The sequence below is a fragment of the Sinohyriopsis cumingii genome, chromosome 1 (genome assembly GCF_028554795.1).
Source record: "Sinohyriopsis cumingii isolate HCF-2022 chromosome 1, ASM2855479v2, whole genome shotgun sequence".
Classification (NCBI taxonomy): Eukaryota; Metazoa; Mollusca; class Bivalvia; order Unionida; family Unionidae; genus Sinohyriopsis; species Sinohyriopsis cumingii.
Genome location: NC_142961.1, coordinates 86,782,944 through 86,796,164, shown reverse-complemented (window position 1 = coordinate 86,796,164; position 13,221 = coordinate 86,782,944). Strand labels below are relative to the sequence as shown.

The 13,221-nt window shown below is 36.2% G+C and overlaps 1 protein-coding gene across 1 annotated transcript in view; it reads right to left on the bottom strand.

Annotated features, from left to right (window-relative positions):
- LOC149807289 (RNA helicase aquarius-like) overlaps nt 1-10,937 on the bottom strand; it is a 141,861-nt gene extending 130,924 nt beyond the window's left edge. Inside the window, exons 1-2 of the mRNA XM_089964880.1 lie at nt 10,591-10,937; nt 3,210-3,269 (exon numbers count right to left, since the gene is read on the bottom strand). Of these exons, the coding sequence (XP_089821006.1) occupies nt 3,210-3,269; nt 10,591-10,662 (132 nt within the window). The 5' untranslated portion in view covers nt 10,663-10,937. The remainder of the gene's footprint in view (nt 1-3,209; nt 3,270-10,590) is intronic.
- Nucleotides 10,938-13,221: the final 2,284 nt, after the last annotated feature.

Genomic DNA, 13,221 nt, shown 5'->3' with positions numbered 1-13,221 from the left:
CATATGCATCCAATTTAACTACATAAAGCATCATGTGCCAGCACAATCTGTTGGATAAAGGTGCATACACATATATATATTGCATTAGACAAGTTTAAAAATGAATAATTATGACATGGACATTGCTATCCTATCATCACACCTACATTCAGACACTTAAAAATCTAAATGAATTATGCTCCAATGAAATGATAGGACTTTATATAATCTTTTAAACTTTTATGTGAGTGGGAGAAGTTCAACCCTTTTCATGCAATTTGTTCAATATATATTACTTTTAAATGACCCCTGATAACTGGAGCTTTTGTCAAAGTGGAAACAATAATGAAAAAGTAAACAGCAATTATAAACAAAAATTCATACCATACTCCATACATTTCAAAGCTGTATAGTTCAAACTTAAACACAGTCAAGTTTATTATATAAATGCAGTGTTGTGGGTGACCACCTGATAAACATGACCAATGACCATTATTTTAGGCAAAAATAACACTGCTATGAATGACCATATAAAAAAATTAGCTATATAAATGGTTCACACCATTTTATGATAAACACTGGGTAAGGACTTTGTAAGGACTTTATCAGGAAATTTGATTTGAATGTAATATCAATTGTAACTAAGATCCCCACTGCGGCTTCTAGCCGTAACAAACTGAAACTACAAAAAATGGCATTTTCATGAATACAGACATGTTAAATCAACTCTAATGTGTAAAACACAAATATTCCTACAATGAAGACTAAGATTCAAACTATGCATGCCAACAATGGTTCACATGATTAATGACCTTTGATTCTGAAAATAATTTTGTGTGATTTCGTAATGTTAATACCATACATTGATCCCTCACCACAACACAGCCCATTCCATACCTCCATACTGAAAGACACCAAGGATTCTTTCAAGGTGTGCCAATTGGTATACTGACTTTTGCTTCCTGTTTCCAGTGACAGAGGTCTCACTAGGATTTTGAAACTAGAGTCCAGGACTCCTATTTTGGTAAAATTAGGAGCCCCACCAGCAAAAGTTGCAGTCCCTCCCATAAGCATTTTGGGCATTACTAAGTGGCTAAATGTCCAAATGAGAAGAATCAGTGGTTGTCAATGAGCTGACTTTTCCAAATTCTGTACACCACTGACATATAGCTGTTGTTTGTCCATTAGAATCCTACTGAGTTTGTCAATTCAAGGAAAGACCTTATTCTGAACACTAACTCAAGAATCAAACACTTTTTTACACTTTGCTACTATTCCATCCAAGCTATCAGCAAATTTAGCACTCTTCTGAATCTCATTACAATCAAATTTAGCACTCTTCTGAATCTCATTACAATCAAATTTAGCACTCTTCTGAATCTCATTACAATCAAATTTAGCACTCTTCTGAATCTCATTACAATCAAATTTAGCACTCTTCTGAATCTCATTACAATCAAATTTAGCACTCTTCTGAATCTCATTACAATCAAATTTAGCACTCTTCTGAATCTCATTACAATCGAATTTAGCACTCTTCTGAATCTCATTACAATCAAATTTAGCACTCTTCTGAATCTCATTACAATCGAATTTAGCACTCTTCTGAATCTCATTACAATCGTCAATTTGCAATTTAACCTCAAAATATTTATCCAAATTTGCAAATGGCATTTTGTCTAAGTCTTGATGTGTCTTGATTTCAAATTCACATGCAAACCTTATTAAGCTACACTCAGAAAAGACCACAATAATGAAAGCTAAAGTGGTTCATTTGATGTACTCTGATAATGACCTCATCTACATCTCTGGGGTTTTCTGCCTCTGAATTCTGTCATTGCAAATATCAGAACATTTTCCCACAACTCAACAGAACAACTTAAAAATCTGAAGGACAAAACAGAAATTGAAAAAATGTAGTGTGGTTTATTGCATCAGTGTAATGATTATGGGACAGATCACATTTGGGTAGAGTGTTAGAAACAAAGATTAAAGAACACATCACTAAAGAGTCATCAGTCATACATGAACATTGTAGCAATATGGGACGTTCCATCATTCCCAATGAGACCAAGGTAATCACATCAGAGAACATGTGGAAAAGATGGGTAAAGGAGGCGATCGAAATACGACAGTGGAGGCCAACACCAAACTGGGACAAAGGGCTTGAATTACCACCAATCTACACAAGTCTCCTCGTATCATATGACCATTATAAGTCAGATGATCAACATTAGTCACTGATGAAGGCAGTGTGATATTGCCAACAATTTTGAATTCTTAAGATATTTATGCCCAAGTAAAAGAGGTTACTAATGATCATGAAAAATCATCCAGACAAGGAAGCGATCTTTTCAGTTGTATGTTTCATACAGTCTGTACAAATAAAACCTATGATTTTATAGATCAAATGTTTACAAAATGTTTACCGCTTCAGTGGCATAAGTGGTTCAAACATCCACTTCAGATGTGGGAGGTTGCTGGTTTGAACCCTGGTTGAGTCATATCAAAGATATAAAAATGGTACCAGCAGCTCCCATGCTTGGTGTTCAGTATTAAGAGGTTAGTGTTAAGACAGGTCAGCCGGATGTCAGGCTATTTCACTGGGTGGGACATGTTACATATCTGTGTCATAATGCCCTAGTGCTAAACATCACTATAAACTGCCCCCACTGTAGAACTCGTCAAATTGTTAAAGCTACAGTGCATTAGAGTCTAAATCACATACACACACATACACACAAGTTTAAGGGTATGAAAATGAATGTATAACCTATTCCACTTAGGACAATAGCAAATACCATATATACTCTCTTTGAACTTGAGTCAAACTGCAGACAACAAAAAAATCTTGATTTTGCATAGCATAATGTGCCTGCCGATTAGGGACTATGTTGATTGTTCTACTGATTACTCCTAACAAACTGCAGAGACCCAGATCTGCCAGTGCATTATGCAATGGCAGATCTGGGTCTCTGCAGTTTGCAATTGGATTTATCTTAAATTTCGAGTACATATAGTACCAGCTTACATCTGTAAACAATACAGTTGTGTATTTTTTATACATTATTTTACACTGCTTTGTGAACAATCTACAGTCAAATAAAATCAATTATTCATCACCCCCTACACAGTATATGGATCACTGGAACATTTCATCAACAGATTAATCCAAATAATTACTTTTCCATTTCATGAGATTTTCTTAACTACAGATATTATGAACTTACCTCTGATTTGAAAGAGGTCCCATTCTTCATCGCTGTAGCTGACCAAAACTGAGCAGCCAACTGAAAAGAAAAACAGGTGAATAAACAAAAGCCTTAATATGTATGTCCATCTCATTTCTGATATCCCACTGAGCTCAAAATTAACACTGAGCCACTAATCTGAAATCAGTATATTATCTGAAGTATCAATAGAACTGGAGCCCTTACAAATCTGTTGGATCAGTAACAGTTTTCACAGGTTGCTATCAATCGATTGGGTAAGTAAAAATTATCACAGGCTGCTATCAAAAGATTAAAAGTGGACTAATACTGGCTGTATCTACATGTAATAAAACATATGTTATCACTCACTGTCAAAGTTATTGATATGTTTATTGAGTTAACTCATTTTACCCTCATGATTCTTTTCTATTTTGCTTGAAAATGGGGGTAGGAAACATATTTTTTTATTACTTTGATTACATCAAACACATCTGTCTCAGAGTTTTTTGTTTTGATAGATGCTTAACTGTATAAAAAAATTATTTTTGCAGCACATGATAAGATAATTGATATTTCTGTCAAATTGTTTTTAATTATTGATATCATGATTTCATGCCCCCCTTATACTCCAAATCTCAAACTAACCCCACTTTTGCAAAGATTTATCTGCCCATGTGCAATTTAAACCTGTCTGCTTCACATGTAATGGTAGAAAGTCTTAAAACTGGACACAAACTTCAGTTCAGAAACTAGTCATTTTGGCCCTAAAACAATCTGGTCTAAAAAATTATGTTTTTTTCTGCTGTATGTTGTTAGGTGACTACATGTCTACATTACCTGGTATCACTATAGAACTCATCTTTCCCATTTCCGCAAACCATCTCCTTTGGTGTAGAATGAATTATGTCGTTGCCAGAGAGCTAAGAGCAAGATTACCTGCCAAAACCCTGCACTTCGAGAGATACAATGAATTCTTGCAGTGGAAATTACCACACATTCTTTCTTGGTTCTTTGAGGCAACAAGGAATATGCTGTCACAAACAGTACTCAATTACATGTAACCACCAGCACTGCAGGACTTTTGCATCAAGACTTTGATTTTAATGTGACAATAAAAAGATATGGAGTAATTAAGTAAAAAGAAACATCATTTAAACTGAAAGATTGTAATGAGTATTTGGAAAACATGGAATAAAGTTAGGAATTAAAGAATACTAAGTAAATATAAGTACTTTCTGTTACAGTTCATTGATTTTTTCATTTTTATGATGACAACTTGAATTATTAAAAACATGTTCTGATGCTACTGCACTTAACCAAATGCTATTAAAAAAATTCCCATGGGAAATCACAGTAAAAGTATACAAGTCAAAGAATCAATTTCTCTTGCCCTGATTAAATGCCTTGAGGCAGGAGTCCTGGCTATGGCATGCACTGTACTGTCTTGTCATGACATACACTTTGGGGGAAAGTTTCAAAAAAATCTCTCATAACAAACAATGAATTTATGATACATGGAGAAATGCAATGACTAATACAACAGCAGATGTACAACATCACAACATAATATTCCCAATTAAGACAGATGAATAAAAAGGCATACAGTTACTTTGTTCATGATGTAATACACACACGTACATGTAGAAATGTCTGACAGAGCTGTTAATAATTTTACCTATCAGCCACAACTTCTTGGCAAGCCAATGAAATTCACTGTTTAGTTTTTTTAAAACAGTTTGTCTACATATTACCTGACCTCAGATTCAGACATGGGGTGCTCAATTATATGTAGTTTGTACTCGGTTCAGACCGCTCCAGTGGCCTAGTGGTTAGAGCATCCACGTCTGATACGGGAGGTCGATGGTTAAAACACCAGCTGAGTCATACCAAAGACTTACAAAAATGGTTCTAACAACTGCCTTGCTTGGCGCTCAGCATTAAGAGGTTAGTGTTAGGACTGGTCAGCCTGGTGTCAGGATAATGTGACTGGGTGGGACATCATGCTAAATGTCTGGCATGATGCCCCAGTGCTAGACATCACTATGAACTGTCACGCTGCAGACATCATAGTGATATGACTGAAAAATTTGTAAAGCTACATAAAAAATCCAACTCAAAGACACACACACACACACACTCTTAAGTCCAAATCCAACTACTCGTACTCAATTCCTAAGACTCATTTTAATACTCTAACTCCGAAATGAAAAGGAATAAAAAATCACGTACTCTAGAGTACACATTGTGGTACAACATGAATTTAACAATAAAAGTTATCTTTTATTCGGAAACATTTTAACGTAACAATTAATGTTGACAAATACACTCAATTACCTAGCATCTAGATAATTTGGCCAAGTAGGGGAAACGAAACCTGTGAGCATTCCACCAGCCATATGTGTCTTCTTCTCATGGCAACAGAGGGCTGGCCAGATACAATTCAAACACTGCGTCAATGGCATCATCCACATGGGTTGTTTCGTTGACGGTATGGACAGGTTCATCACAGGCCACAGAAAACAAATCCCAGATATGTGACATTGATGGTCCAGTGGTGTTTGTTTCAGTTTCAGATTTCTTTCTTTTGGTCTGGGTTTCCTCCTGCTTGTCAGCTGAAGCAACTATGATGCATTCTGCTCTAAGCCATTCTTTGGATCTGGTCACATGTAATTCTTTGCTGAATAAGCGATGTTTGAACCGCTGATCCAAGGTGGTGGCCAAGACAAGCTTCTTGCCACTGGCAACATCAGCAAAGCATGTGTTCAGTGACGTCAACATATCATGGCACATTGTCTGAATACCTTGACTTGTTTCATGCTCTCGAGCCAGCAACATTTTAAGCACCTTCAGCATAGGAAGAATGATGGATACTGATGTTTGGCTATCACTTACTTCTTTGGTAATGTCCGCAAATGGGCCTAATGTGTCCACAATATTGTTAATCAAGACCCACTGTTGGGTTCTTAGGTAAGGCAGGTCATAGAGAGTAGCATAAGCTCCCAAGACTTGTTTTTGTTCATGTAATAAAACCAACATAATGTATGTAGAATTTCAGCATGTCTGGACATCCTGGACAAGCTTCTTATGGGCAACGCCAATTTATCCTGCTGCTCTTCGAGCTGCTGTTGTACCAGGATGGAGTGCCAGAACTTGCTGACTATGCATCACGAGATCGCCAAAACATCTGACAGCTTGTTGCGACAGAATAACGTCACTGACAATGAGCTGCATTGTGTGTGCAAAACAGCTAATGCTGTCTATTTCAGCCAGATGCATTGCTTTAACCATATTTGCACCTCCGTCACACATAAGAACATGGATATGAGTTTTGGGAATGTTGTATTCCTCACATAATTTGTCCAGTTTTCCCGCCAAATATTCTCCGGTGTGTGATTCATTGAGAGGCTTTGCTGCTAAAATCACACGTTTCCGCTGCAAGTCTTCCATCAGCCAGTGTGCCGTAAGACTCAACAAGGCTATGCCGATGGATGGGTCTGACGACGCATCAGAGGTCAAACTAAGGTCAGATTGGGCAGAAACTAAATCACACACCTTGCTTTGTATCGCCTTATGAATGTCAGGTATCAAAGATGTGGAAAAGTACTTCCGACTTGGAATTTTATAGCGCAGTTCTGCTTTGGCCATCTTACATCAAAATCCAATGTCTCCAACAACGGAAAATGGTTGCACATATACTGTCATGAACACTGCAATAGCTTTGTGCCAACTAATAGCTCTTGGGTCGTCAAATGTGAATGGCTGCTTCTGGTCCAGCATGGCATCAATAGTCAGAGTACGAGGAGTCGCTGCAGCTGCTGAGGTTAACTGCACAGCATCATTTCCTTTTTTATCAGCCAGAAACAGGCCATGTTTGACGATGTGCTTGCAGCACAAGTGCTGGACAAGATTTTATGTCGTATAGTTTTTAGAATCCTTTCCACCTCTGAAAATGCATGGTTTGCGAAGTTTGCTTTGGACTCGTCAACTGCATTTACTCTGAAGTAATTCCAGACTAAACTTGAGTGTTTTGAGTTCGACATTATGAATAAGCTTGGTTGTATATTTAATAGTGTGCAATCGCTAGTCAATACTAATAATCCAATTGATTCGCACTCTTGAAATAATGTTTTAAATCAAGTAAGTTACTACTAAGCTGTCCACGTGGCTGGATGGATGCACAAAAACAGCTCAGAAGCTGGGGTAACGTCGCTGGTGCTGGAATGCCAATATCAATGCTGCATAATATTTGTATGTAAGTGATCAACTGCTTTAGCATGCGACTGCTTTTCGTTGATGAGTAGCACTGCATGACTGGCTAAAGAACAGATTAACTATAGTGAGTCATATTTTGTAGTAGTTGGAAATTTCGCTAGCTATCTATTGTAATCTGCTGAGTTATCTACTAATGTGTGTGCTGAAGTTCAACAGCCACATGAGGCCTCATTGGCTGGTTGGCTGCTGTGATTCGGATGAGTGCATGAATGGTATTTATACTGTGTTGTGTGCATACAATCGGTAGTTTACAGCAAGTGTGTTAAAAGGTATTTACTTTTAAGAATATATTGTCTTTCAATTAATCCCCAAATCAAATGTTTATTCTTTAATTTCTACTATTTAATTCTGATTTAAAATTTAAGCCATGTCAAGATGAATGTTATGACTGAATTTATATTTTGGAAATTTGTTTATATCGGCATGATACAGATTATACCGATTGTTCTAATAATTGGCCCGATTATGAGTATGGCCAATTAATTGGTACAGCTTTACCATATAGTGGTATTTATTTATGGTTACAAGCCCAAATCATGTTAATAAACACTGTGATAATTTTAGCACATGCATTTTACATACAAACAATTAAATCAAAATGTGCTGACCTCAAATGTACAATCCAGAATGATTTGCCATAAATAAGACAAATGGAAGAAAAAAAATTCAACATTTTTTAAATTTCTGTTTTGGAACTGCTTGATTATCATGACATCCTTTCTTTCATTTAATACTTTGTTTTATTGTATAGTAAACCTGTCTTGAGAGACCACTGCTATGAGAGACCACCTGTCTTGAGAGACCAGGTTCTCCATGTACAGATTTAGAGATTATATAGTGTTATAACCTGTTATGAGAGACCACCTGTCATGAGAGGCCATTATGTTTTGGCAGAATGGGTGGTCTTTCAAGACAGGTTCCACTGTATTATAAAATATGTTATTGTTTTGGAAATGTCTAAAAGTTCAAATTTGATGACAAGAAACTCTGAATCAGTTTATTTCTTATATAAACTTCACCTGCCATAATGTTTCAGCACTTCGGTCAAAATGCTATAAATCTGAGACTTTCAAAAATCACCAAAAGTATAAATTACTGACAATGGATCAATTCTCACTGAATACTAATTGTTGCTTCAGATATCATGCAAATGCACAAATTTTGGTTTATTATACATACTTTTAAAAGTACACTACAAAATGATTTTTGAAATTTATGCATATGAAGAAAAAATTACTTCTGTTCAAGAAATATACTATTGCAACAAATGGTAGATAGAGACAATTGGTCCTTGGCCAGTGTTCATTGGGCATGGTCAGTGGGGAATCAGCAATGTCAGAATAAGTCATGAGTCATCCTCAGCTATTTCTGTCCATTTTCCCAACATTTCTGGCACTTTCTTAGTTTTTTTTCTATTGCTCACAGGCTCTTCTGATCTAAGTTTTATGTTTTAGTGGTGGCTGCACACTTTGCAAATGCATCCACATAATTACAACTGTCACTAGACAATGCACTGAATGTTTATCAACACTGATATATATATTAAAACACATTGTTCAGTTTAACTGAACTCTGGATTATTTGTTGAGATGGTGAATGCAACTGTTTCCAATTGGCCATCAGTAAAAAAAAATGTGCTTGAGAACAGTACACAAGGCTAATTTCACTTGCACGAAGACCATCTTGACAATAACAGAGGTCTCACTAGGATTTTGAAACTAGGAGTCCAAGACTCCTATTTTGGAGGAAAAAAAACAGGAGTCCCACCAGGAAAAGTTGCAGTCCTCTACCAGAAGCATACTGGGCATACCTAAAGTGGCTAAATTTACAGATACGTAGAACCAGTGGTTGTCAATGAGTTTAATTTTCTAACTTCTTTACAACACTGAAATATAACTCGTTTGTCCATTAAAGTGAGAGTGAATTATGACAGGCCAAGGAAATGTCTTACTCCATGCACTAGGCTAAGCATGACACATGGTGTTCCATGTGAAACATCAGTTCTAGCAACTTCAAGCACTCTGTTTAATCCCATTACAATCTTTGCCAATTTGCCCCAAAATACTTATCCAAATTTGTAAACAGCACTTTGTCTAACTCTCAACATGTCTTGATTTCAAAATCACATGCACTGCTTATTTGGCTACACTTGAAAACAAACACAGTAATGAAAGGTATTGTTGTTCATTTGATGTACTCTTACACAAAAGTACATCACTGGGTCTTTCTGTCTCTGTATTCAGTAATTGTAAATATCAGTACATTTTCCCACCACTCTGCAGCTAGCCAAGCCTTTGGACTTGCCGCCAAGCTATTGGTTCATGTTTTCCAGACGTACTCTTACAATTACTACATGTACATCTGGGGGTCTTTCAGCCACTGAATTTTCTCATTGTACATATTAGCACAGCTAAAATGATCATTTGATCAACACATTTTCCCACTCAGCAGATGGTTGAAGCATGACTGGCAAGCCCTTGAATTTGCTGTCCGGTAAATTTGTGTGTATGAAGGACTCCTGTATAAGTGATTTTCTGCATCCCAGTTAAAAAACTTGCATCCAAATACGCGTGATTAAGCGTTTCCGAGACCTCTGAATAATCAAACTAATTTACTTGATAAGTGGTTTATATATTTCCATTTGTGCTGAGTATTTATTGTAACCCCTCATGTGCAGGATGTTAGTATGTACTCAGTGAACACCATAAATAAATTAACAATTACAGATAATAACAACACATGACCTTTTCTCAACTGTTATAATAGCAACCAGCAGTAATTTTCACTGCTTTAAATAATTGATGAAGATGAGTTTTTGTGATTGATGAGCAAAAGCAATAAACTGTGGGATAGCGGATATGAGTTAATTTTGAGCCCTGGTCTTTTTGCCATGCTCATTAGGGATTTAGCACATTTGGAACATGTTTAATATTAATTCCAATCGTAAATAAAATGCCACATCCATTACATTGGACGGACACAGAAAAGTTGAAACCTGTGTCAGCACTTAGCAATCAAGCATGCACATTATAAAAACATCTTTCAAAATACTTTGAACATACCAATTCAATTGCGTAAAATGATTAGATCTCGATAGGTTGGGAAATTTTACTTTATAAACACTTACCTGTGTTATCCTATCCTCCTGAATCTGTTCAACTGTTAAGGAGTGTCCCTTGGGCCCCTTTGACGAACTCATTTTGGCAGTTAATCACGCTTACAAATTAAAAGAACCTCTCCCATATATTTTTCCAGCTTTAACGAAAATACGTTACTTTCATTTAAGCTGATTACGACATTTAAATAATTATATCCACTAAAGTTTATATAACATAAATGTTACTAAAGCAAAGCAATATGTACTCTTTAGAAGAGTCTAAATTATGGTTACTTTCGACAAAATGTATTTGAAAAGAAAAAGTATTTAAGGCTTTATGTACGTTCTCATGCCGTTTGAATGCGTCCAGTTTGCTGTTGTTGGGTTACAATTTGGAATAAGACTCTTCTCGAGAAATTTCATGTAACAAGTCATAATTCCATATTGCTGCGCTCTTTCTAGAGAAATTACATGCTGATGTTTTCGGATCTTGCAGGGCATAACTTATCTCTGTATACACGATGTAAATCTCTAACGATGCTTTCTAATCAAGTTTCACTCAAAAACAAGCCTAAAACCTCAGCATGCGATTTCTCGAGAACGAGCACAGCAATTTGAAATTACGACTTCTTGCAAAAAAATTATAGAGTAGAGTCTTATTCCTGACTACTCGGCCCATGTCAGAGTCGGCCCATTAAAGTTCTCGGCCTACAAAAAATTGGCCCATAACGTACTCAGTCCACCTAGCATTACGTACTCAGTCCATTTACGTAATCGGCCCATTATATACTCGTCCTTTCGGTCCACGATTTATATAATAGTCATTTGTTCAACGGTCAATTCATTTTTTTTTTTTTTAGTTTTACGTTTCTTTCAAATGTCATTTAATTTGCAATAGAGATATAGTAGGGAAAAAATCCTAATCCCAGATTAATTAAATTATATACTGCATAATCAACATTTTCAAATGCCCTTGTCCTGCCGCTGATAATTGTTAATCGAGTTTAAGGTAGCACATGTCTACTCTCCTACTTGTGACTGTAACCATGTGCTGACATCTGTAATCTAATTACAGCAGCACTTCCCATCCATGTACTGTAAATTTTGCAAAAACAATCAGTATTTTCCAGTATTCCAAGTTTAAACGTTTCTGTCCATGTAAGGCCGCTACATTAATTGAGTTAAATAAATATCATCTTTAAAAAAAAAAAAAAAGATAAGCACAGATAAAAAAAAAACATTTAAAATTCTTATGTATTTATCTTTTTTATAACATTTTGTATCGTTGCCCGTCTTTTCCCTGTCTTATTCCTTCTCTCAATACTAACCGCAATTATGCTCGACGTTCTCTTTTCTTGACCCAATCTAATCCCTGTAAAAAGCCATCGGACAAACAATATTCGTCTGGAAGATTTTTGATGACATTTAAGTTTCTGAGCAGTCAACAATCAGGATTTAATTGAATTGATTAAGATGTATTAATATTATTATGTATATCTAATTTACATTGTTTGTTAGTTGTTTTTAATATAAACTTTTTTAGTTTTATTGCATTATCCGCTATTGTAATGTAACATTGTATGTTGTAATTGACCTTGTCCAAAACTGAGTTCATTTCTGCTTGACCCAAATTGATTTTTTAAAATTTTTATTCTGTGTAAACATCTAATACATAGACCAATTATTCTCTATGAGTGTGGGATTAAAATCAGTATTATTATTAATAAAAGTAAATATGTTTATTTGGGTCTTATGCCTTTTTTGTGGGATGGACATCCAGCCTGGCATACTCGTAAAATATCTTTGACGTACGTGGTAGAAGAGTATGTACCGATGCTAAACCATCAATAATGAGAGCATTTGCGACTGGCTCACAGTTTACAATGAGCACCATAGCTTCAAGAATGGCAATCGGCAGAGATTCTTATCAGAAGGCTCAGAGCTCCCATTGTTACTCAAACCGGCAGATACAGACTGGTTTTCATGCTGAAAGAATTCATGCAAGTAACGTTTGGCAGGAGACGAAGAGTTGATGGAAGAGGTGATTATATTCCTTCGGTGTTTTTTTTTTTTTTTTTTAGCTTGGGGTGGCTGGAAATGGTTACCGGATTGAAGAATACAACCTTGTTCTTTTTGACGGATTGACTGAAAAAGCATTCACCATCTCTTTCAGGCATTTGCCCCCTGCCATCTCTTTTGTAATGTGTTACAATATCCTTGGTTTCAAATCCAACCATGTCACTTGACTCTTCATCAAAAGGATTACGCATGTCCTAAATTGCTATGGTAAAGCTAATAATCTTGCTCTTTTTCCATTATATCTGCCAGTCTCTGTTGTATCGTTAGCTCCTGATGCTGTCTCATACTTAGCAAGTAGTTTGCTCACTTTTGGACCAAGTACTATCCACCTTCTAAGTGCCGACGGATTCTCAGTCTCGACAAAGGCTCCTACTTCACCTCCGATGACTGGCCTCCTTGTTAGTCTTATTAATGGCTATTCCTGATATTTTCTATCGGATTTGTGTACAACAAAGTTTTCCACATGAAACCCGTTTGGCACTTGTGAATGTTGATGAACCAGGAACATCATGCTCTTTGGAGGTTCTGTTATGTGGTTGATTGGGATGGGATACTCCGAATATTTTATTTAAATTATTATAG